This window comes from Pleurodeles waltl, chromosome 3_1 (assembly GCF_031143425.1).
Source record: "Pleurodeles waltl isolate 20211129_DDA chromosome 3_1, aPleWal1.hap1.20221129, whole genome shotgun sequence".
Taxonomy (NCBI): domain Eukaryota; kingdom Metazoa; phylum Chordata; class Amphibia; order Caudata; family Salamandridae; genus Pleurodeles; species Pleurodeles waltl.
The window spans coordinates 833,405,458-833,432,744 of record NC_090440.1 but is presented as its reverse complement, the minus strand read 5'-3'; the positions used below and the strand labels follow the sequence as shown (position 1 = coordinate 833,432,744).

Below are 27,287 nucleotides of genomic sequence, written 5' to 3'. Positions count from 1 at the left end.
GCAATACTCGTAGGCCAACTTAAATCTTACACCTAGTTATCTGACCCAGGATCAGTCTGCAGGTGCCAAATGGTTAGGATAAGAAAATGTCAACTTTCTATGAGTGATATCTCACAATAATGTCTCAGGGGACATCATTTCAAATAACCAGTTTCCATCTTTCATGCAATAGTAAAAATCAATTACAGAAAAGATATGGCCAACTGTAATCCAAAAGATATTATTTATTATCTTTAAATATATTCATATGTGTTTTTATTTAATGGCAGCATCAAGTGTGACTACAAAGTGCTCAATGTGCAAAGTGAACACACAGTGCTTGTGAAATTGAAGTGGACAGTGCAAAGTTCTACACACAAAAAAATTAAAGCAAAAGCATTGGCAAAATGTAATGATAGTCCAATATTGGGCATGAAAATAAATGGATGGGAATGGTCCTACATGTATATCATTGCCCAATAAATTATTTTTCAGCCAGAATGTTGTTGTCAGCGTTTCGACCTTCCACAATTTAACAGGTCATCAACAAGACAAAAGGGAGCACGAAAATTGTAATTGCTGCCTGTTACAACTCCTATTGGTAGTGTATATTTAACAAAGTCTGGTTTTGCAATTAATGATAGACACAGTTCAGCACATAGGGAGTAATCCTCTAACAGGATGACAGGAGGGTGGCACTGTCACCGAAGTATTAAAATACTCAGTTTTAGATATTAACATATATTAAAATGCAAGTATTGTAGCATTATTGTAATATGTGTAGTCATAAGCAGTACATCATAGTGGTGCAAGATCAGTGAATACGACTCAGGGAGAGTTGGCATGCATGTTTTTGATGCTCAATAATCACATTGCACTTGGTTGTGCACCTTCAGACTAGTTTGCTTGGATCTTTGAAATGCTGAATGGCTGCTTTGACAATGGTACACTACATGTCCCGAGGGGAAGGGTGGAAGCGAAATTAGCACCACGACAAACCATACATGTGTAGGTCTGTAAATATACATATAGTATTTAACATACATAAATGTGGATTTAAGAACACATATACTAACTGATATTACGTACCTACACAATATAGATGCCTCAAAAATGTTGCAACTTTGTACTCGTTGTTCTGACATATATAGGCTCTCCAACACCACTGGTTATCTAAGCCAGACAATGAGACATCCAGTATGCATTTGAGAAGACCAACCTTGATTTAGGCTGCACAAGATCACCCATCAGGATGATATTTGTACCCGATTTCCAGAATCGCAGTCACCTGTCTGTAGAAATGTTTCACTGGCGTCTACTCAAATTGCTTACCCACTTTTAAGTGCTCTGCCTGGTGCAAAGTGCTTCAGTCAGGTGGAATGGAACTTCAGATTGCTTAAAATGCACTGATTGCCACTTTAAGATTCAGGAGGGCTGATTTACAATTAATACCACGTCCTGTCTTTTTAATGGCAATACCACGAAGCTTGTCATTGACCGGGCAGAATGCTTAGCAAACAATCAATCAATCAATCAATCAATCAAATATATAAAGTGCAACAGCCACTCATAATAGTGTTCTGGTGCTAAATAAACTGCAACAATTCACCCCATCATTAGTGTAGAGCCCTCAAAAGGCCTGTTCGAATAGCCAGGTTTTCACTGTTTTGCTAAAGAGATATTCCCCCCGATCTTGCTGCAGTGCAGAGGGATGCATTAGCTTCAACATAGGAGAATGAAGCCCCTACCTGATTTTTTTTTTATCCTTGGCACTGCTAGTAAGTTAGCGTCAGATGAACAGATGTCTCTAGACAGATGGAAATGCTGTAGCCTTATCAACAGTGGGGGCCCGTGTCATAGAAAGCTCTGTGAGCCAAGACTAGTGCATGAATTGAATTCTCTCCTTAACAGGTACTTCAGATGGGGCGCAATTGACAGACACATAGGCAATTTTAAGACTAGTCTAGCTGCTGAGTTCTGAATTGTCTGCGATCTCTTGAGCAGATAGTCAAGCAGACCCAGGTACAGGATATTAGCATAATCTATGTGTGAAGTAATTATAGCATGGATTACTGTGCATGTAAAAGGAGCAGTCTCAAAACATGTTTAACTATCTTAATAAGGTTTACGACACCCACAACCTAGCGACGCATGATTAGGTATTTCATATCACCTGTACTATGTACCCTATCAAATTCACTTTGGTGCAAGCCAGATGTATTTGTATTGTATACAGATGTTGTATAACATAAACATTGTTTTCAAGCAGTGAAACAGTGGCATACAGTTTGATGTACAAAACACATACCCAATGCTGTTATTTGAGTGCTGCTGTTGAAACCAGTTACTGCAATATGAACAGCGTTTTTATTATGTTTTTATGTCCCTTTCCTGTTATTTCTAGGATCTGCCATTGACAGAAATTGGCTTCTGGTTTATCATTAGAACACTGCCTCATCCAAAGCAGTAACCTATGTCTCAAAATACATGATTTTTGAGTAAAATGTTTTGGCTGAAGGGTTTCATTATTCACAGTGTTAATATAAATATCTTCTCACATTATTAATTTACAGATTGGCATATGTGGAAGAACAGGCAGTGGAAAGTCATCGTTCTCCTTAGCCTTTTTCAGAATGGTCGACAACTTTCAAGGTATGTTCTAAAACGTCCATCTCTAGTTTCATTTAACAAAAAAATGAGGATGCAAGCATATTACACAAAGCATTGCTGAACCACTACCAATACCAACTGGACTGGTAATCCTCTTATTTGATGGTTATTAGTCATGATCTACTATATGCCTAATCTAGGGCATGCACAGCTAAAAAAACACCTACGCTGAAAAATGCTTTCTTTCTCAAGCATTGTTTTGTTCTTTATTTTGTGTGCCCAAAGCTTAGAATGATCTGACATTTAGGCCCATATTTATACTTTTTTGGCGCTGCAATACAATTGTATTTTGTAAGTGTGTGCCGCTTTTGCATAAAAAAATGATGCAAATGCGGCCCTAAAAAAGTATAAATATGGGCCTTAATGCGTAGATGTGCTTTGTGGACGTCACATGGGTCAGTAGCTGCTACCTCAGACTTACCTCTCGATACCTCTGTCATTGCCCCTGAATACCGTAGTCAACAAAGTTAGTGGCCATTACAGAAAATAGCAAAATGGCTCTTCAAGCCTTGTTTATTTTTTATATTTGTCACTCCCGGCCTCTCCTCTAGCTCCTCAGTAGAAAAAAGAATGTTGGCTTTCGAGAGGCTAATGGTGGGATAGAGTGTTACACCCTGTGATTTCATCAGGGGCTAGATGGTGCTTGATGTCACTTCAGCCACCCAGGAATTTAGGAATGCATGTCTGTGATCTGCTTCAATTCATTAACCGTAAAATGTTATTTTTCCTTCCTTCATAGTACTCTCCCCCCTTAGGCTCTAAGTATTAGTTAACTTTTATACCCGTTTTACTTCTCTGTAACGCTTTGGTAATGAATAGTATATCCATGTGTAGACAATACCATGCATTTTACCTTATTAAGTCTTATAAACACATTCAAAATTGACAATTTTGGGATGCAGTGTCTTCCCTCCCCATATTGGTGCTATACATTAAGGGACCTTTATGCTTCCATCTATGCTTGGAGCAAATTTCAGATTTTTGAGATATTCACAAATATTTCCAGAAATGCTCCGATTTTTCTACGACTGTCACAGATTCACACAAATGTTCAAATCTTTGACTGTTTCCCATACAGAAAATTAACACATTCAATTGTAAAATGAGAAAACGTTGACCGAACAATGAAAGCTATATCTCCATACGCTCGCTATGTCCAAATGAGAAGTCCCTCATTCTCACAATATTTTGAAAAATTCTATCAAACCATTACAATCCTGGACCGTAGACTTCAACTCCAGTTTAACGCCACTCTAGTTAAACACAAACGTAAAAATAGATGGGAAATGTTAATGTGGGAAGAGTAGACAACAAAACGGATTATTCCCAGTAAGAACGTATACCAAGCTTTTGACTACCCTTCTTTCTTCTCTATGTTACAATCTGAACACAAACCTCCAAATTCAGACTTTGATAAATTTCTGATACTCCAAACAAACGAAACAAAAGGCAAAGTTAATAACAGAATAAATAAGGATAATATCATGAAATAAGAGAAATATTTTAATTCCTCAAACAGAAAGCTACCAACTAAAAAGGAATGACACTACATCTGGACACACTGTTGAAAATACAAGCTCATGCACCTCCTACATCAATGAACATGTTGGGCTACTGACAGACTTTATACACAGGTTGTCATTGACTACCCCAAGTGTTGGAGCTGCTCAGAAAAGCAAGCAAATCTACACCATATGGTATACTACTACACTGATGTTAGCAATGTATGGTCTGAGATCAAATGGGCAATTAGTGAAACAATCAATTTCAATATGTCTCTAAATCCATATGACATTGTGTTTGGCCCTCTGCCTGTATATTTTTCCTTTACAACTATGGATAACTTTTATCTCATCGGCCTTCTTCTAACAATTGGCATCAATACAATTTTATGTGAATAGAAGTACTCCAAAGATATTTCAGATCACACATGGTGAGCGTGGGTATGTTTTATAAAAAGCTGGGATCATATTCTGACTCACAACAACCATAATATTAGATCTGCTAACCTCCTGTGGGACAAGTTAGATCTATACTTACAAAAGATTAAACCTCCATAGGCATATATGAACAACATTCCTTCTTTAGCAATGTGGATTCTCTCAAACATATTCCTAGTGCCTCTCCTCTGCTTCCTGCTTTTCAACTGCTCTGGTCATCCCAACCTCATCTTCTGCACATCTGTGCAACTGCCTCTTTTCCTCTTTCTTCTTCTCTTTCGCTTTTCTGCTGATTCATTTCATATGTCTCTTCTTTTATTTCACATATGTTTATGGGACTCCAAAATGTTCACAGCAAAGTACTGACTAAATCAGCTAAAATGTTCATGATCTGTTCAGATATTTTGTGATTACATTATTATGTGTAGAGTTATTGATTATACCTTCTTTCATTCAAAACTATCTTCATATTACATATATGATAAGAATGTGCATTATTTCCTATAAAGTAGTATATTTCTTTAAAAAGCTAACAAAAAGATTTGAAATTAAAAACGTTATATCCACAATCAAGCATGGTGCATGTGGGCATGATTTGGCATATATTTCCAGTCAATTATCAAGTTGTCGACATACAGGGAGTGCAGAATTATTAGGCAAGTTGTATTTTTGAGGATTAATTTTATTATTGAACAACAACCATGTTCTCAATGAACCCAAAAAACTCATTAATATCAAAGCTGAATATTTTTGGAAGTAGTTTTTAGTTTGTTTTTAGTTTTAGCTATGTTAGGGGGATATCTGTGTTTGCAGGTGACTATTACTGTGCATAATTATTAGGCAACTCAACAAAAAAAAATATATACCCATTTCAATTATTTATTATTACCAGTGAAACCAATATAACATCTCAACATTCACAAATATACATTTCTGACATTCAAAAACAAAACAAAAATAAATCAGTGACCAATATAGCCACCTTTCTTTGCAAGGACACTCAAAAGCCTGCCATCCATGGATTCTGTCAGTGTTTTGATCTGTTCATCATCAACATTGCGTGCAGCAGCAACCACAGCCTCCCAGACACTGTTCAGAGAGGTGTACTGTTTTCCCTCCTTGTAAATCTCACATTTGATGATGGACCACAGGTTCTCAATGGGGTTCAGATCAGGTGAACAAGGAGGCCATGTCATTAGATTTCCTTCTTTTATACCCTTTCTTGCCAGCCACGCTGTGGAGTACTTGGACGCGTGTGATGGAGCATTGTCCTGCATGAAAATCATGTTTTTCTTGAAGGATGCAGACTTCTTCCTGTACCACTGCTTGAAGAAGGTGTCTTCCAGGAACTGGCAGTAGGACTGGGAGTTGAGCTTGACTCCATCCTCAACCCGAAAAGGCCCCACAAGCTCATCTTTGATGATACCAGCCCAAACCAGTACTCCACCTCCACCTTGCTGGCATCTGAGTCGGACTGGAGCTCTCTGCCCTTTACCAATCCAGCCACGGGCCCATCCATCTGGCCCATCAAGACTCACTCTCATTTCATCAGTCCATAAAACCTTAGAAAAATCAGTCTTGAGATATTTCTTGGCCCAGTCTTGACGTTTCAGCTTGTGTGTCTTGTTCAGTGGTGGTCGTCTTTCAGCCTTTCTTACCTTGGCCATGTCTCTGAGTATTGCACACCTTGTGCTTTTGGGCACTCCAGTGATGTTGCAGCTCTGAAATATGGCCAAACTGGTGGCAAGTGGCATCGTGGCAGCTGCACGCTTGACTTTTCTCAGTTCATTGGCAGTTATTTTGCGCCTTGGTTTTTCCACACGCTTCTTGCGACCCTGTTGACTATTTTGAATGAAACGCTTGATTGTTCGATGATCACGCTTCAGAAGCTTTGCAATTTTAAGAGTGCTGCATCCCTCTGCAAGATATCTCACTATTTTTGACTTTTCTGAGCCTGTCAAGTCCTTCTTTTGACCCATTTTGCCAAAGGAAAGGAAGTTGCCTAATAATTATGCACACCTGATATAGGGTGTTGATGTCATTAGACCACACCCCTTCTCATTACAGAGAGGCACATCACCTAATATGCTTAATTGGTAGTAGGCTTTCGAGCCTATACAGCTTGGAGTAAGACAACATGCATAAAGAGGATGATGTGGTCAAAATACTCATTTGCCTAATAATTCTGCACTCCCTGTATATGAGAATACATTGAGGCTGAGAACTGGTTGCAGAATGTTTACAGAGGGGAATCCATGTACACTGTATTTGAGAGTCTAAATCCCAGCATGACAAATCTGGAAAAACCTTGTGAAATAGGTCCACAACAAACAAGCATGCACCTTTTCTTTCGAGTGCCTCCGTAACTACCAGTAAGCATCAGTTATTGTGTCGAATAGGAGTCAGAACAGCACATGCTGGAACCACGAATGCCTAAACAACACGGTTGGAACAGCGATGACGTTACCATGAACGCCTTAACAACGATTTTTCGTTGTAAAGGCATTCCTGATAAAAGCATGCGTGAACGGCATGCGTGGTTACAGCATGCGACTCCCCCTACCCCAACCCCCCACCCCTAACACAATCGTACCCCAACCCCCACCCCTAAAAACAATTCTACCACTATCCCAGCCCCCACCCCTAAAACTTAAGCTACCCCTCACCTAAAACTACCACGACCCTTCAACACTCCTAAAAATTAAAAATACCTGACCCCTCACCCCGCCCCTAAAACTACCACAACCCCACCCCCAAACTTAAACTACACCGATCCTGCACCCCTGCCCCTAAGCCTGAACTACCCCAACCCCCACCCCAAAAACTAAAAATACCCTGACCCCCCCACCCCACCCCTAAAACTACCGCGTCCTCCCAACCCCTAAAACCTAAAGTACCCCGACCCCCCACCCGCCCCTAAAACTACCACAGCCCCCCACCCCTAAAACCCAAACTGCCGACCCCCAACCCCTGCCCCTAAAACTACCCCAACCCCCCACCCACCCCTAAAACCTAAACTACCCCAACCACCCCAACCCCGCCCCTAAAACTACCCCAACCACCCACCACGCCCCTAAAAACTAAAAATACCCCAATCCCCACCCTGTCCCTAAAACTACCTTGACCCCCACCCCCCTAAAACCTAAACTACCCCGACCACCCACTCCTAAAAGTACCCCAACCCTCCACCCTGCCCCTAAAAACTAAAATTACCCTGACCCTCCACCCCAGCCCTAAAACTACTGCGACCCCCCACCCGCCTAAAACCTAAACTACTCGACCCCCACCCCGCCCCAAAAAAACAAAAAATACCCTGACCCCCCACCCTCGCCCCTAAACTTAAACTACCCCGACCCCCCACCCCTAAACCTAAACCACCCCGACCCCCACCCCCAAAAACAAAAAATACCCCGAACCCCCTTCACCCCCAAAACTAAAAATGTCCGATCCACCCCACCCCCACCCCTAAACCTAAACCACCTCGACCATCACCCCTAAAAACTAAAAATACCCAACCCCCACCCCTTGCTCCTAAAACTAAAAATGCCCAACTCCCCTCGCCCCTAAACCTAAACCACTCTGACCTTCCACTCCCAAAAACTAAAAATGCCCCAACCCACCTCCCCCACTCCTAAACCTAAACCACCCCAACCCCCACCCCCAAAAACAAAAAATACCACGACCCCCTTCACCCCACCCCTAAATCTAAAAATGCCCTGACCCACCACACCCCACCCCCACCCCTAAACCTAAACCACCCTGACCCCCACCCCAAAAACTAAAAATACCCACCCCCCGCCCCTGTCCCTAAAACTCAAAATCCCTGACTCTCCCACCCCGTCCCTAAACCTAAACCACTCAGACCCACCACCCCCAAAAACTAAAAATACCCAAACCCCCACCCCACCCCTAAAAGTCCCCCAACCCCCACTCCACCCCTAAACCTAAACCACCCTGACCCCCTACCCCCAAAAACAAAAAATACCTGACCCCCACACCCTGTCCCTAAAACTAAAAATGCCCAACCCCCCTCCCCCGCCCCTAGAACGGCCCCAGCCCTGCTGACCTGATCACATCCTCCGACGAAGCCGACTCCCTTATTCTGTGCCTTAACCACGCATGTGTGTTGTTCAGCACATGTGTGTTTAAGGAACCGAACAAGGAAGTCGTGTTTAGCGAAAGCGTTGTTCCGCTTTCGTTGTTCATAACTTCGTTGTTCGGGAGTCGTGGTTGGGGATGTTTCCATTACATTTGACTCCTCATTTTCTGCCATTGTTTTTTAGAGTTCGACCATCACACCAATAGGGTTTACCGTGGCCTGAATGGAACTTTATATTTAAAACGGCTGTTATTTTACTTCATGATTATATATTTGGGATTCCTCTCTATGAGTTTGAACAAGTTCCTAAATCTCTCCAAGGGACGACTCGTAAATACAAGACACAGATATCAATCTCAAATCTAGTTGCAATGTGGTTGTGTCTCCCATGAGTATTCAGAAGATCCATCTTCTATGCTTGTTGCAATGATGACTTTCTGCTTCTGGGATGTTGCTAAATTTCGCAGACAAGGATAACTTCTTGTTAGCAAGCTAGGAGCAAATTGTAACACAATAAGAGTCTCTGCTACACTTGATACTGTTGCAACACATGGTAAACCAAGTGTCGTGTCTGCAACCTCAGTAACATTGATGCTGTTGCAACCATTAGAGTTTACTCACCCATATCATCCTGGGCAGATTAGGAAAGTCAACTGACTCAGACACTGGTTTTACTGAAGACAAGCTGCCTCACTGCTGATCCCTAGAAACAGACTCTTTAGAAGCTGCTTTATCCAGTTCTCCTTTGGCTGCCACCAAAAACACACACTTTAGAGCTCATTGGCAGGCACTGGCCATAGTTTTCAGTCTTCAGGTCTCTGACGCATCCAATAGCAATGTAGCTACTCCATGCTGAGTCCCGTCAGTGCTGTTGGCTTGGCGTCTTCGTGACCTGTGAATGGTAAACATTCTTTGAAGGATGGTTTTGCATATGTTTAGGGTATCCATCATAGTAAGTGTAATGGCAGGGAGCATTCACTGACCACAAGTCTGTAGAAATGTCTTTTACATGTCAGAATATGAGTCTTCAATCAGCTCAAGGAAGTATTAAGTGAATTCAGAATGCATTTTCAAATGGCAGGGATGGAATACTGGATACAGCTCTAATGAATAAGGAACACAATCCAACAACCTCCACTTTTGACGTTAGAAGATGTGAAAAAGGAACTCTCGCCTACTAGAATTATTGGCCAGGTCAATTTTCAGGAACCCTGATGATTAAAATTATTTAGACACATTTGTTCATATTTTTTATTGAAGACACATAGGCAGGACAGCTGATTGACTTGAGGTGAGAGCCTACAACAAAAAGGAGAAAACCATGTTCTATTAGTATTAAAAAAAATAGTGAACAGATACAGTACAGACATGGCTCAATGAAATGGACCTTGACAACTTCGAACTCCGGCTCTCACTGAACCCCAGCTCTCACTGAATGCCAGATCACTTGGATTCACCCTGGGCACCAACATCTCCCTCAAGAACACATTGCCAAAAAAACAAAGACGGCCTGCTACCAGCTTTCTCTTCCAAACCAAATCAAACTTTTTCTTCCAGAAAGCAACTTAAGAGCTCTTTAGCCCTTGTACTCTTCTATGTGGTTTGTGGTAATGACCTACTCCTTGAGCTCCCAGACTCCACAGAGGCACCCCTTAATATCGTCTCAAAACCTGCAGCACGTCTCCTCCAGGGCCTCAAGAAATATGATCACATCACCACCATCCTGATGGAACTCTGTTGGCTCCCCTCAACGGCCCTCTCGATTGTCAAAACCAACTGCATCATTTACAAAGCCTTCACCACCAGCAGCTCCACTTATCTTGCAGACAAGCTCACTATCTGTGGTGGTTCTCAGCATACCTGCATCCAAGTGTGATATAGAAAAACAAGACCAGAGGCCTTTTGCTTTGATGCACCCAGGATCCGTATCTGGGACAACATTCTGTATCCACCAGGACTCCCCCATCCCTGCTCCAATCTAGGAAAATGTTAACAACTTACCTCTATGAAGAACACTACATCACAATGCATTACCTGTTCACAACTCAACTTCCTCTCCTATTACTCATTGACTTTAATCTTGCCTTTGACCATGTACATATCTGGACTGCCTTTTGGCTAGTATTGTACTATAGAAATATGACCATATACATACATACATTAATACAAGGTCTGAGTGATGTGGAATATTTGTGCATTATGCACTGAAAATGGACATCTTTATATTTTCTTGGTGACTATAACTACCAGCTAGACAAACAAGGAAGGAGCAGAGGTGAATGAGACCTTTTTTGGAAGCTTTTGTACAGATTTTCCACCAAAGTTATAAGCAAACCAAGAAATATTTTTCCTATGGAAACGCTGCCCTAACAATGACTACCCAGTCGACCTAGACCGGGTATTATATGTGGCAACAGCCTTCTTAGGACTCGGAACTCAGTTCTGAGTCCAAAAAAAAGGAGAAAAAAGAAATAATGGGAATGGTAGGAATTCCCTGACCTCCCTAAGCCTGGAGGTGAGGTCTGCAACATTTGTTTTTAACTTTGTCACAATTTTGAGAGGACCCATGAATCTGTAGTAAAATGTAAAAATAGAGGCACAGTCCCCAGGACACTATCCTCCAGGCCGATATCCTATTAAAGGGGAGGGGGCAAGCGGTCCCCCTTCCTGAGCCTAAAAAGTCATGAGGATCCCATCCCTGGCGGCCATATAAACAATTAAGGGGAGGGGGTGTGCAGTCCCCCTCCCCAATCCTGAAGAGTTCCCGGGGACCCCGTCCCCAGGGCTGCAATTCACTGGATGTGGAGGGGACCACGTGGCCTCTCTCCCAAAGCTATTTTATTCTCCAAGGACCCTATCCCCCGGGGATGGCTTAGGTACTGTGTCCCGGCGTTCCCAAACCCGGGATATTGTCTCTTCCCTTATGCAAAAGGGAAAAAGTAATGTTCTCTGTCTGGCCTAGAGCACAAACCTGCTTCCACCTGGTGTGAGTACAAAACTTTTTTTCTGCCCACGCCATTGTCAGGGAAAATGCTGTCAATTGCTCCCACCATACAGGAGCAAAAGAAAACTGCTACAGTGAGCTAGAAGCAATGCCGGCTTCGCCTGCACTCAAGATGGGGGCAAGCAGAGGAGCCGAAGGGGTTGTGGTGGTCCTGAGCCTCCCCCTACAGAACTCAAGTGACCAGCTGTGGAGTGCCCCACGTGGGAACCGGGGCACACCACTTACATTTTGTTTTTTTTAATGATGACAACACCTTCTTCTGCAGGAGACTCGAGCCAGCCTTCAGAGCTCCCAAAAAGAATAATGTCTTTGATGCCCCAGGTGAGAACAAAGAAACTGGCTACTGTGAGGCCCTGTGAAATGCTTCCAGGGAGCCGGAGGGGCCGTAGTCGACCTCCCAACCTCCTATATATAAAGCAGATGCATTTCTCCAAACATCACTAATAGTTTAAATTAAATGCGTATTTCAATAATACACATAAATTAATGTTCATTAATATTGATTATTTAAGAAGATATCTAATAACGTATTAAAATACATTTCTGGGAGTCTTTTCTATATATATAGTTTTTATTATTGCATTTCATGGGTGAAAAATGTCAAACGCTCATAACACTTTGGGTCAGATTTAAGAAAAGTGTTGCTGCACCCAATGAAGCTTCACTTTTCTTGAGCCCCTTAGTGTCCCCCCACTCCACCATGTGTGCGCAGTATGTAAGATACTGCGCACCTTGGCGGTAGTTAGAAAACTAGCATCAGAATTTTTGACGCTAGTTCGGAGCTTTGCAGAAATAGCGTCAACAATTTTGACACTAATCCTGCAAAGCCCATTGAGGCCCATTGTAAACAATGGTGTGACTCCTTTTAATGCCTACTCTTAGAAGGCATTAAAAGTGGCGAAACAAATGATGCAAAGAAATCTCTAGGGTTTCTCTGCGCCATTTTTATCGCCCCCCTAACAGGGAAACACCCCCTTTGCATACATTATGCCTGGCGCAGGCATAATATAGTGCAAAGGGTTACAAAGTGGCACAATTAATGCATTGTGCCACTTTGTAAATTTGGCGCACCGAGTTTGGGCTCGTTGGGCCACATTAGTGTAAAAAAATTATGCTAATATGGTGCAAGGAAGCACTAGGTGCTCTTAAATCTGCCCCATTGTTTTTATTGTTTTTTTTAATACATCACTAAGCCTTTTTTAACATTTTTAGCCCAAAAAATGTGATCATTAAAACAGCCATAAGAGGGCCTTATAGTTTCCTTTGTTTAAAACATTTTCAGGCCACATACATCACAGCCATATAACCATCCCAAAGAGGGTGCTGTACTCCCAACTGTAGAGCAAAAGCTCCAGCCTGGCAAATGTTTTAAAGAATATGGTAAGTTCTCTTGGAGCCATGGTGATAGTGGCACAGGAGGCTTACTTTTTAATGTTGCTGAGGGGCTGCAGAACTCCCGCCAGCTCCGCACAACATAAAAACAATGGTGGAGCCTCTTCGATGGATATCATCAAACACAAAAAATATAAAAATAGCCTTTGCAAGCCATTATGGGGCACACCTTGAAGTAGCAGTGAATAATAAATGAGCAACTGTTGCTCCTTATTTATTATTCACTTTTGGTGGGCTTTAAAGATTTTTGTTGGAGCCTCAGACCCACCCGGGACACCTACTGCTTTTTGCGCAGCAGGTGGTTGGCTTTGCATATGGTCATAAAATATTACTTCAGGTTAAAAAAAGCTCTAGAAATGCACTGAAAAAAACAAAGGTTAAAGTGACAGTATAGTTAGCTGAAGATGTCAGTTAAAAAAAATCTGTTTTAAACACACAAAAGCAGTGAAAATCACCTTTTATAGTTATCTCTGATAGCTTTAACTCATGCCCTAAGATAACTATAACTCGTGCCCTTGCCATGTACTGCTGAATACACCACATATTACATCACTCATGACACCGTCTATGATATCGTTGATAATATCACTACAGCATTTGCAATTAAATTATTGATAAGAAAACTGTGCTTGACGGGGGAGCAAATTGTATTTACCTATAGTAATAGCTTCAGTGAAAATATATTATATACACATACATATATGTATGGAGGTATATATATTTTTATATATATATATCTGTATATTTATATATATATATATATATATACACTTAAATATATCTATATAAAAAAAAACAAAGTGATAAACATAAACCTTACATAATATTTTACAATTTAAAAAACTCACAAATTCACCAGTTATAGTTAGCAGGCCTAACTGTAACTTGCGCCTCTGACATGCACTGCTTATGACGTCACATATTACATCACTCATGACATCATTTATAACATCACTGATGACAACTCTAATGACATAATTGGTGACATCACTGACTACATCACTTATTAAATGCTTTGGACCCTGGAGAATGGGGTCCACAGGGCCGAATGCCGCTCAGGGAGGTGGGGGGGTATGTGCCTCAATTGCCGAAATGATTAAATCAGGCCTGGTGTGATGGAGTCCCCGGGACTTGCTACGTCTCATAGGGTGCACACCCGCCCTTAACAAATGCTTTGGGCCCACGGGACAGGGTCACTGGGGCTGAAAACAGCTCTGGGAGGGGGACTGCACAACTCCCTCCCCTTATTTAAATAATTGTGTCCCTGTGGATGGGATCCTTAATTAAAGATGGGGACCTTAATTAAAGAATGCAGCCCCAGGCCGCCATTTTGTATTTTTTTTCCCAATCCCACCATTTTTGTTTTCAGTTTTGTGCAGGGGGTCTCTCCTGTTCTCCCCAGTGGGGTTTGGGAGGGCAGTGTAGGGATATATTATCCTTTTTTAAAATATCTTCAGAACATGGTCGAAGTCACAGAGTCCTGGAATGGCAGCCAGCAACATTTTTCTCCTGTTGCTGGCAGGCAGAGCACTTGTTTCTCCTACTCCACTCCATTCTACACTATTCCACTCCATGCTATTCCACTGTATGCCACTAGAATCATCTCACTACATTATATGCCACTACACTGTACACCACTCCACTGTGCGCAACTCCACTCTACACTGTTACACTCTACCACAATTCACTCTATGGCAATCCATTCTATGCCACTCCACATCACTCCACTGTCTGCTACTCTGTGCCACTCTACTCATGTTCATCACTGTAATGCACGCTATCATACTCCACTCTACTGAACTCAACATCACTTTTCTACACTGTACGCTATATTAGTCCACTTCACTCTATGACTCACCACTCCACTCCACAACACTTTACTCCACTCTGTACTATTCCACTCCACTCTAGTCGACTTCATGCCACTCTACTCTAGTACAAGCTGCTCCACTCTGCGCTAGGCCACTAAAATTTACTCCACTCTACTCTACTCAACTGCACTTCACCCCACTCTATGCCACTTCACTCTACACCACTCGATTCCACCATACTCTACTGTAGTCTATGCAACTCCACTGTACAAGACTCTGCAACACTCTGTGCCACTATACCACACTATACTGCACTCAATGTCCCTACAATACACCATTCAGCCATTTCCCCCACTCTTTGCTCTTACACTGCACTGTACAACACATTACTCCACTCTACATTTCTTTAACACACCACTCCACTGTGCTGTACAACACACCATTCCAATTTATGGCAGTTTACTTGAGTCTGTGGTACACCTCAGCACTCTACTGCACTACATGATACTGTATTGTACAACATTCCACGCCACTCTATGACACTTTGCTCCCCTGTACGCTACACCACATCACTTCACTCCATCCACTCTATCCTACAACACTTCAGTCTAAGACACTGCACTGTACAACACTTTCCTCCACTCTACTGTACATACTGTACAACACTCCACTTAGCGACACTACCCTGGACAACATTAAAGTCTATCATCGAAAATACATTTGTATTAAAAAAAAATGATTAATTCTTTCTACACAAGCCAAACTTAAAGTACACAAACATTAAAAAATCTTAAGTTATAGTTATACCTTAAATTTATAGTTTATCACCACCTTTGAACTACAATAGCTTTATTTATTATTTCTATACAAACCAAAGTTAAACTACACATCATACATTTGAAGTTTTACTTATACCTTAAATTTATAATTTGCGCAACAACTTCAAATTATTCACACTCATCAACCTCCATACACAGTGTATTGAACTCAGTAGCCACACTACATTAACTATAACTCACCACTCTACCATGCACTGACTTTTCACCAATTATCTGGTTTCAGATCTTATAAGTGTTATTATAAATGCTATGATTTCATAAGGTATAAATGATGTAGTTTGAAAGGGTATATGTAGTGGATGTAGACGATGGCAGTTAAAGTTCATGTAGTCTGTTTACCGAGTTCAATACACCGTGGGCATATTTATCAAAGGTTTTGCGTCACCCTTGTGTCACACAAGGGAATACAGGGTGATGCAAAACGTAGAATGAAACTTAACAACCCACACAAGGACACCATGAGTGGCCCTGCGTGGCTTGGTACATCTGAGTAATGGAAGACAGCTCATGTTGCTGCCTTGCGTTACTCTGCCTTGGGAAGGTGGTCAGTGGGTGGAGTGTGGATTCCCATGCATGGACCCATGAATTTTGGCATATTACCAGATTTACCATGAGTGGTAGACCTGGGAATATGTCAAAATGTCCAGACGTGGATTCTGTGCACACTGTATCACTGGAACCAAGCTGTACCTGGCTGACAAGCCCAAAAATAGGACAAAATCAGTCCTAGGTTGCTTGTGTTCCAGTTTAGGGATGACCTGGCAAAGCAGTTCGGGCTGGACTGGTCCTATTAGAGCAGGGTCAAGACTGATTTGCATGTAGCTGGGTCCAAACCAGGGTGGCATGGTCTGCAAAATAATGATGGATTGGGGTTTGGTCCAAGTGATCGCCAGTGACTGTGATTAATTCAAACATTCCATCCATCATTGTTTTGTAAACTTTCTAAAAGTGCCAATTTTAGAATTGTGACTTAAAGTCCAGTTTCACCATTATAAAGACTTTTAAATTACAATTTGTTTGAGTGCAAACAGCATATCTCTGTTATCTCCCAATTTGAAGTTAACACCTATTAAATATAATAAGTTAAACCAGGATTAGTCAAAGGGAGAGATATGCCTCAGAACAGTGAAAAATTACTTTAGGAGTTTTGCACTGCAAGGACATATAAAACTTAAAACACATGTCGGCATTTTAAATACCATGCACCATGCCCTATGAGCTTTGAGGGCTTACGTTACAGGTGACTTATGGGCATTAACAAGCATTGGTAAATTCAATAACTTTCACCTGTTTCAAACTGTTGATTTAACACCCCTACAGTTTCCTAGTTCCAAGTATGTATTGTCTGCAGCATCACTGAGTGCCCAAGTGGTTCCCTGCCTGTCCAGTGTTTCACGTGCCACCTGTGCACATCCACATCTGAGCACTCTGGGACAAGTAATAAGAGTGCTCAGGAGAGGAAAGAGATGCATCAGACCAAAAATGGCATGTCTCGTATACAGACCAAGGGGTAGGTGAGAGGGGAGGGAAAGGTCAGCATCACGGGAGGGCAGGTGGAGCATCAATTTGCTGAGGGCAAAGCAGAAGGGGCCACATTAAAAAACATGGGAATTATGTTGAGACCCACTGCTAAATGTTATAAAAATGTTGCAAAACTAATATGAATTAGAAACCTGTTTCTGACATTTAGAGTGACTGCTCCCCAATGTATTAATATCACATTATCAGTCCCCTCCAAAATGTATAGGGGCTGCAGGGTATAACGTTACCTTTGCTGCTTTGTAATGTGTGCATCACCACATTCCAGTACATGTCATCCATTCCTACAATCACATGGAGGACATGCCGCTAAGGGTTAAGTTGTTACCAAAAATGAAATCTGATCTGATGAGTAGAAATCACTGCCCTTGAGCGTAGACTTTGTTTTATGCGAAAAACAGCACAATTGTAACACTTGTACTTCAAACTCTCTGATGTAGGGAGCAATACCGCAGAAAGGCTGGTGTGGTGGGGCAGTTTCTCCAGCAGCTGCAGGTATGGTACAGGGTCCCTCGTGAGAAAAGGGCCAACAAATTTGGGGGTAGGAAATGTGTCATTGCGGATATCTGTTGGAATAGAAATACCAGCTTTATCTACAAAAATTACCACAAGAAGACCGATGTTGCAAGCATGTAACTGCCTTCTTATCAGTGGCAGTTGTCTAAATCACCTCTGCCCCATGCTCCCGAAATAACACACTTACGGAGGGCCGACATCAAAATAGATGCACACCAGAAGACACTACAGGAGACGATCTGAAACAGCTACTGTCATAAACAGGATGAGCATTTGTGATACATAAACCAGTGCTGAGTACATAAAATGATGCATTTAGCCCCTACAGCAAACAGAATATAGCAACCTACAGATAAAAGCCCCCTGCAGAGATGAGATAAGTTACAAGTCAAAGACATGGAGGCACTTGCAGCACTGAAGAAATGAGTTACCAATGAATGAACTAAATGAGAGAATACATCTATTCTGGGGCAATTACTCAACTTGTTTTTTTACTTTAGACACTAGAAATTTTTATATTCTGGAATTACTCAACTTCTTGATTACCCGTTTGATTACACGACCTCAACTGAAGTACAGTTTACAGGTTGTGTAAATGATGCATTGTTGTGCCAGATCAGAAAGAAATAAGAGGGATACATACCTGTCCTGGGAAGCGAGTAAGGAATGGATTGTGCACAAATCAAGAACCTTTGCCGTCTGCATCCTACTTGAATAACAGAGACAATTGCAGCCAAGTTTGTATATTCTCCCACCAGTATTTTGCTGCCACAAAATCCCCAGTATCAGTAAATCAGAAAGCTGCAGGCAAAACTGGGGGTGGGACACAGGGCTGGAAGAAAAGCTTGGAGAAAAATGTGTTCCAAGCCTCACAGAAGAAATCTAAGTTGAACCGAGTAAGGAACAGATTTTGTACAAATCAAGCACTATGCCAGCTCCATCCTATGAGAATTGCTGAGGCAGCTGCTGCCAAGTTTGTATATTGTGCGCAGACATGCCAGCACTTGAAAAACAATCACAGTACGAGCACTGTGCAGGCAAAACCTAAAAAAAAAATGTTCCACAAATACTAATTGAAACAGTAGTTGGCTGATGGGACATTAATTAAAGAAACATATCAGAGGAACAACAGGAAATAGTATACTTCAGCCAATAGAAATGGAGGAAAAGTAAGTGGCAAGCTCAGCAACCAATGAAAAGTGAAGGTCGGATGTAAGCCCCTATTAAGTTTTATATTAAATACAATAGATTTCACAAGCACAGCACAAGCTGTTTACAGGTGATTTCTAAAAAGGAAGGGTTTCATCTGGCAAAAGGTTGACTTTTTCAGGTCAAAGTTGGAGTTTAAAACTGAACTACAGGCTTTAGTAGCAGGTCAGAGACATGTTTTAGATGGCTATTTTAGGGTGTAGCAGAACGAGTGCCGCAGCTCACCAGTAGCATTTAACTTACAGGCCCTAAATACAGGTAGTTTGATTTACTAGGGACACACAAGTAAATTGAATATATCAATCAGCTATAAGCTAATTTTGCCATGGAGAGAGCACAACCTCATTAGCCCTGATTAGCAGGACAAAATGCACACAGTCTTAATCCCAACGGAATCATTGAGTGAAGGCAAAAGGTTTGGGGAGATACCAAACCAAAGATGTCACTTCTAACACATAACACCTCTCATATATTTTCATTCATTCTAGATATCGTCTTTGCTTATCTTCCCAAGTCTATTCATCCAGCTGTACCCCAATTTCCATCATGTTTCTTAGGACACCCTTTCATTTTATAAATCTGTTTCCAGAATCCTGTATCAGTGTACACCCGCTATTCAATCAGCACTTTTAGGGTCTAGGCTGCCTTCCAGTTTTGTGCAATGACCAATCCTACACCGACTGAGGCTCTATGACACTTATTAACTTAAGTCTCATCTATAACATTTAACTGGGCTATATTTGGGGTAACGGTTTACCCCACCCCTTTCCAGTACATTTGGAATATCCTACACCCCAAGGCGAGTGCAAAAAGTCAGCAATATCTTGTTGAAATCTTAGATGTGTGGGATTGTTCCCTGCCTAATTTCCACAATTTCTGTCTAGTACAATAGATGCTATGGATACCCACAATAGATTTAATTGTATCATTAGGAAATGCACTTCACATTTACCTGGCTGACATCCAACATTATAGCACTCTTTCAGGAAATGGCTAGAATTATCTATTCCAAAATATCAAAATGTCAATCAGAATTACGTGAATTGAAACATGTTATGCCACAATGAAGTGCAAATTGAATTATTGGCCATAGGATTACTCAGAACACCAACCAGACAGTGATTCAACACTATAAGCTCACCACCCCAGGCAGCGAAATGTCCCAAGCTTCCAAAGCTAAAACCCTTATAGTTGAACCTGATCCCTTTCTTCTCTTGAAACACACAATAACCCTCAAATCAGTTTTGTCAACTTCAGCTTGAAAGTAAAAGTAACATGAAATACCCCCTCTATCTCACACATCAGAACTGTGGCAGAATCTAATCCTCACTGCCACAGTCCTTCTGAAGCCAGCAGCAGCCTTCTACATATGATGTAAGGCTGCTGAAACTTGGCTGCAAGATGTATCCTCAAGTCTAGCTGCCGAGATCACTTGTCACTGCTCCACAAAGCCATCCACTGATTCAGAGACAAAATGAGACCAATTCATTGATTGTGTTATATCCTGTGCACAAAGCATTCCTCAAGAAGACTAACAAATATTTGTCTTCTCGATCCTCCTGACAATTTCCCTAGACACCTCTCAAACAGTCTATCTAGAACATAAACAATCGTCCACAACTCACTAGTCCATCAGTGGAGGATGATGTACAGTGAAAAGTTGGACCTTCAGGATCTCACCTTAAAGTATGTGGGACATTCACGACCAGTTTTGTGCAGAATAGGCTATACAGAATAGATGAATCCCTGACTATCCAAGAGACCAGATGGTATAAGTGCAGAAACAGAATCAGTTGCAGCTTAGCAGATGATGCACGGGATTCAGAGGGCGGCTCATTGGCATGCTGCAATCTGTTCCCTTGTTACTTTATTCTGCAGCAGAACTGTGCATTATTCAGTTGCACCCTTGGCAGCAGATAATAGATTTTTGGGATAGCACACGAAGGCGTGGTTATGTTATCAGACTGTCATTTTGTGAAAAAGAAATACAGATGTAGGTAAACACAGCAGAAAGAGTGAAGATGTCTGATCGGTCACTGAAGAAACAAATAATTTGCTTCTTCACAGTACGCAATCTTGCAGGGGAGGCGCTGCTGAAGAAAGGTGGTAAATACATTATAATGGAATCCTTTTATCTACTCAAAGTGCTTTAGAGCTCTTGGAAATATTGCAAGACACCCCTTGCTAATCTCCAAAGAAGTCTGCTTGCCTGTCTTCCTCAATTGGTAAATGCCACCAAACAAAGGTTATAGGCGGTGCAAAGGAATAGGGCTCTTCCTGACTTTCCCACCTCAAATCCAGATTTGTGGGTCACCATAATGAAGTGTCTGGTTTGCGCAGCAGAGCAGAGGCCAGTAAAAAATCACTTAAATTTGAGAAGGCAAACGTGCTGGACTGGACCACGACCACCAAGTTACTCTTGGACAAAAAGGATCACCCAAATGTCTATAAATGGTTAAAACACTTCTAACATCTCTTGACTAAAGGAAAATCTTGTAATGCTGAAAGTACCTCACCATCCATGGTAATAAATCCTGAGGTTTCGCTTCATAAAGCATATCTGTTTCTAGAGAGAAGGGCAGCAAGGAAATTGGAGTTCTACACAGAAAACTGTGTTTATTGGCAAGGACAACAAGACTGGTCAAGTAGCAGGGAAGAGCAGAAAGGAAGTTTTAGGAGTAAAAGTCTCTAAAAGTTAGAAGTATGCTGTCACTCTCACCCAATCAATCAAATTTCATGGAAAATTAAAATGCCCCAAAAGCAACGAACGTCATTGCATACATCTCTGGAGCATCTTGTACACCTGGTAGGACTGATCTAGTAGGGGTCATTCCATATTTCCCACAAAGACAGTTCTCCTGACTCATACACCTTTCCTACCAAGAACTGGAAGCAGTGCTGAAAGAGGCGCTGGAAAGAATATCACTTACTGAGCTCCTCATTTTAAATGAAAAAGATCAATTCAGACATGTGACAGACCATTATGACTCAAGCTATGTCTTAAACAAGCCAAACCCTCAATATCAAACGCTTTACCTTTTGTATAGTGAAAAATTATCTCAGCCTTTACAAACATACATCATAGGCACATCCCTGTAAATTTCACTACACAGAAGGATCAGGCACAGAACATGCAGCACGAGTTCAGTGTTTTTTTACAAAGATAGAGCAGTGACAGCGCAAACATGATAAGTGCAATTACCCGGAACACAACGATTACAACAAAAGCAGCAGTTGTGTAAGATTCACGTTAGCATACAACCCCTCCCACCAGTAACAGTATCAACCTAACGCCAGTGCACTGTGTCGTACCAGCAAACTGCACTTGTAAAACACAACCCTGCTGCAGCACAGAAAGCCTGGCTCTATCGGGACATCAACGCTGCTTCGGGAAATAACTCAGTGACAGCTGTATTCTTAGTGTAAAAGGTCATTTATTAGGACAGGGTTGCATAAGCAAAATAACCTTAACTTTTATAACGTAAACCGTAACTTTATTAACGCCCTCCCTTTAACATCTGCCTCGCTCATCCTTCTCCTTCAAACCCTTATTTCGTTTCCATTCCCCTACGCACTCCCCTTTTCCTTTCATGCCCCATTTGGTTCGTGCGTACCCCCCACTCAGAGCCTTCACCTGCTTGTTTATTCCCTGGAAGGGTGGCCAAGCCCGCATCTGGCTCACCACCCTCCCCCATCTACTGCTCGCTCTCTGCTGCAACCTGCCCTAACTGACAAGTAAACCTCCCCCCTTTTTTGCCCTACCTCTAACTTCCATCCTTCAAAACTCTTCTTCCAATTGCCGGGTGGGTGGGAGGCCAAACTATCCGCACGATGGGTCCGCGCGGAAAGAGGCCGGTCCCTCCACCCCCACCCCTTTTTATTCCCACCCCTAAGACCCACCCCCACTTACCTTACTCCCAATCCCCTGTCCCGCCGTCACTTCCTTTCCCCGAACCGTCCCGCGGGGAAGACTAGAGCGTTGCTCTATGCCTCCCGCGGGCCCCCTCATCGGGAAATAACTCAGTGACAGCTGTATTCTTAGTGTAAAAGGTCATTTATTAGGACAGGGTTGCATAAGCAAAATAACCTTAACTTTTATAACGTAAACCGTAACTTTATTAACGCCCTCCCTTTAACATCTGCCTCGCTCATCCTTCCCCTTCAAACCCTTATTTCGTTTCCATTCCCCTACGCACTCCCCTTTTCCTTTCATGCCCCATTTGGTTCGTGCGTACCCCCCACTCAGAGCCTTCACCTGCTTGTTTATTCCCTGGAAGGGTGGCCAAGCCCGCATCTGGCTCACCACCCTCCCCCATCTACTGCCAACCAGCACCAACCCACTTGGCGTTGTGCTGCCCCACCCCCCCCCCCAGACACGCTACTGCACCCCGCGCTACTCATTTCTTGTTTGTAATCCACAAATTCTCTCCCCACAACTCTTCAACCAGCAGTCTCAGATCTGTCAAATAATACGCATTCCCTAGTGTGGACAAGTGGACCCCATCATCTCTGAATAAAGCTGCCTCCTGCTCCGTAATATTTTCATGCTTTAGTATCTTTATCCCCTGAGCCCAGCAGAACACTCTCATTGCTCTGTTAAGTTTCCTTCGAGCCCGTTCCATGGCTCCGTACTTTACTGCCCCTCTCCACACTCTACGTGGAACAAGCTCTGTCCAAACCAAGCATGTACCATGCAGTTTTTTCTTGAGAATCTCCAAGTCCCTCTGCATGTGCTGCAGTAGCGTGAGTCCTGATAATTTTACCAAATCATTCTCTCCCAAATGAATGATCAACAAATCGGGACATCCCCAGTTCGATAAGTTAGTAGTGATGAAAGGAAGCAGGTTACCCCACCGCATTCCGCTCTTCCCCCACCATAGCACCTCGTGCCGTCTGCTGGATAGTCCCAAGGCCCGACCATATATCTGCTTCTCGGCGAACTTCGCTGCCCAATGTACAAATGAATGGCCGACCAGCCATGTCACCGTCTTGCCCTGCGATGGACCAAGCGCATCTCCTGCAACGGAAAAATAACTGTAACATGTGTTTTTGAACATCCAAAACCCCCCCCTCAACCAAAAACTTTGAAGCTATCCCTCCTCACATCTCAGGGTCTAACGTATCGTTCACAACACCTTGATCTCCAGCGGCCTATTGCCCTAATCTTTGCCCAGTCCCAACCCAAATGCGCTGCAGCCGTGGCCGCCCCAATTCTGAATGAATGCGTGCCAAAATCCATGGCCTGACGGCCCACACGTCCTAAAGCCATCCTTAATACTCGCAGGAACTGAAAACTGGTGAGCTTGGAGCCTGACCTGTGTGTGAAAACCCCTGCTTCTTTGTTCAACCTGCCTGAAAATTGCCACTTACTCCATTCCGCAACAGGGCAGGCCAACACGTTGCCCCCTTTTTCTAACCATACCCACTTACCCCTGCCTAGTTGATCGGTTTTTGATCGTCTAAGCCAAATCCCTAAACGGCCACCGTGCGCGCACACATCCTTGTAGCGTACCCCCACCGCCCTGCCAACCCCCAGCAACTCTGACACTCGGAAAGCTCCAAAAAACATCCACACCATGCATAGTCGAAAAAGTGCCAATTCGTAATCGTCTGCGCAACATACCGGCAGTACGTGTAACAACTCCAGTAATAAATCAAAATCAATGGGCTCCCTGGCCGCTCTACCCTCTACCGATCTAATCCTGCCCCAACCTTTCAGCATCCTTCCCAGCAGATCGTTTCTTGCCGGGTCGTGATCAAAAAACAATTTCCCATAAAACGATACCCCTGCCAATTTTCCCCCGATAGTGGCTGCTGACAGACCTTTCTGAATCATATGCAGCACAAAACGCAACGCCCGATGCTCTAACTGTCCTTTGCTTTGTCCCCAAAAACTTCCTATAAACCGTTCAAAAAACTGAAAATCCAACCAAGCCAGCCGGTAACTTCGCTGAGTAGATTCCGCTAAGGACATCTCCACCAGCCCTGTGATCATGCCCCCCATTCCCAAATGTCTGCCGGGACCGGTGTCTTGTTCTGTTCTGCTCCTGGCGCCAGGTTGCGGAAACGCTGCCACTGTGAACGAGACAGGGAATCCGCAATCTCGTTGAAAACTCCTGGAATATGTACAGCTTTAAATATCACATTCAGAGATAAACATTGCAACATAAAACGGCGCAACAAGCACAACACCCTCACATCCCTCGCCTTCTGTCTGTTCACCAGTTCGACGACCGCCATATTGTCGATTCTGAATAAAACTGTCCTGTTTGCCAATTCCTGTCCCCATACCGCCATGGCCACCAGGAGGGGAAAAAATTCCAAAAAGGCAATACTTCTTCCCTGTTTTAACCATAATGTTGGCCACGCCTCCGCGCACCACCGGCCGTCCCAGAAAATCCCAAAGCCATGCGCTCCCGCCGCATCCGAAAAAATCTGCACCTGCCACACTGTCTCTTCTTCACAGAACCACATAGATACCCCATTGAATTGTTTCAAAAATGCTTCCCACACTCTCACATCTTCTCTAAGTCCCGTCGACACTCTTATTCTGTGGTGTGGCAAAACTGCACCCGACATGGACAAACCCAATCGCCTACAGAAAGTCCTTCCCCCCCTAACTACCCTGCAAGCAAAATTGAGATACCCCAACAGCTTCTGGGCTGTCCGCAAGTCGATTTTTCGTGCCTCTTTCACAAGACCCAAGAAAACCAGTATCTCCGTTACCTTCTGTGCTGGTAATCTGGCGGTCATAGTATTGGAGTCCAACTCAATACCCAGAAAAGTTAGTACCGCTGCGGGGCCTTCAGTTTTTTCGGGTGCCAAAGGCACCCCCATCTGTTGTGCCGTCTCCTGAAAGATTGTCAGGGCCCTCTGGCATTCTCCTGAATTCTTTTTCCCTACGAACAGGAAATCATCCAAATAATGGGTCACCGCATAGTGCCCACTACTTTTTACAAACACCCACTGCATGAAGGTGCTAAATGCTTCGAACAAAGCGCATGAAATTGCGCAACCCATGGGCAGAACCCTGTCCACATAGATGGCCCCTTCAAACTGCATCCCCAGCAAATCAAAGTCCCCAGGGTGTATTGGTAGCAACCGGAAGGCAGATTGTATGTCGCATTTTGCCAGTTCTGCGCCATTGCCACACCCCCTGACCAATTTAATAGCATCATCCACCGACGCATACTCCACTCTGGTATCTTCTGCCGCAATGAAATCGTTAACCGATGTGCCCTCCGGCCATGATAGGTGATGAATCAACCTGAACTCACCCGGGGCCTTCTTCAGCACGACTCCCAATGGGGAGATCATTAAATTCTGACTTGGCCACTCATAGAATGGGCCCGCAATTCTACCTAATGACAGCTCCTTGTCCAGCTTCTTCCTAACCACTTGAGGTAGTTCCTTCGCAGACCGCAAGTTGTCTGCCCAGCGCCTCTCCCGCGGGCCTTGATAGCTGACCCTGAACCCCTCTTGAAAACCTACAGCTAACTTCAACGCAGCTGCCTCATCCGGGTATCTGTGAAGCCATGGCAAGATAAAATCTACCCTAACTGGAGTAGGTCCCCTTTGGAGCAGGAGCGCCCTGGGTCCCTCTGCCTTTTGAGGCCCTCCATTGCTCGGAGGGGCTGGAAAGTGAAAAACATTGTGTGACCGGATGACGGCCCCCGCACTTGGAGCAGTCGTGTTTAAATTTACAAGGATGTCTGGAGCAGAAACCCTTGTTGAAATTCCAGCACGCTCCTGTCGTGCTAGGTGTTGTTTTCTGTCCCACACCCGCCCCCCCCGGAGCGGGACGTGCCTGAAATGGCTTATAGATCACCGGTAAACCACTCGCTGTATGAGTTGATGCCGTGGATTGCGATGACGCCATCCATTGCATCCATAATTCTGGGTCGACATCCCCCCATGGCTTATCTGGGTTAATGCTCACTCGGGCTCTGAACTCTTCGTCGTAACTCAGCCAGGCAAAACCCCCAAAATGCATCTGCGCTTTCCTAATAATGTCCATGTATTTAAATAGCGCTATAGCTCTGTCAGGGTATTTCTCACAATAAATACTCGCAAAAATCAGAAACGCCGATGTCCAGTTATCCATATTGATTGGGACCCTCGGCCTACGGGCCAGCTCCCACTCCTCCTCCTTAGACCCTTCCTTGGCTTGTATGTCCCTATGTAATAACTTAAAAACGTCCACATACTCGTGTCTCCATATTCTGGCTTTCGTTTTCTCCGCCACATGTGAGCCCAAAGGCATAGCCAATCCCATATAGGGTAGCCTCT

The 27,287-nt window shown here is 43.2% G+C and overlaps 1 protein-coding gene across 3 annotated transcripts in view; it reads left to right on the top strand.

Annotated features, from left to right (window-relative positions):
* Positions 1-27,287, top strand: part of ABCC8 (ATP binding cassette subfamily C member 8) — an 848,693-nt gene that overhangs the window by 751,312 nt on the left and 70,094 nt on the right. For all 3 annotated transcript variants that reach the window (XM_069223742.1, XM_069223743.1, XM_069223745.1), the window contains one exon: positions 2,553-2,631. In XM_069223742.1, the coding sequence (XP_069079843.1) occupies positions 2,553-2,631 (79 nt within the window). The remainder of the gene's footprint in view (positions 1-2,552; positions 2,632-27,287) is intronic.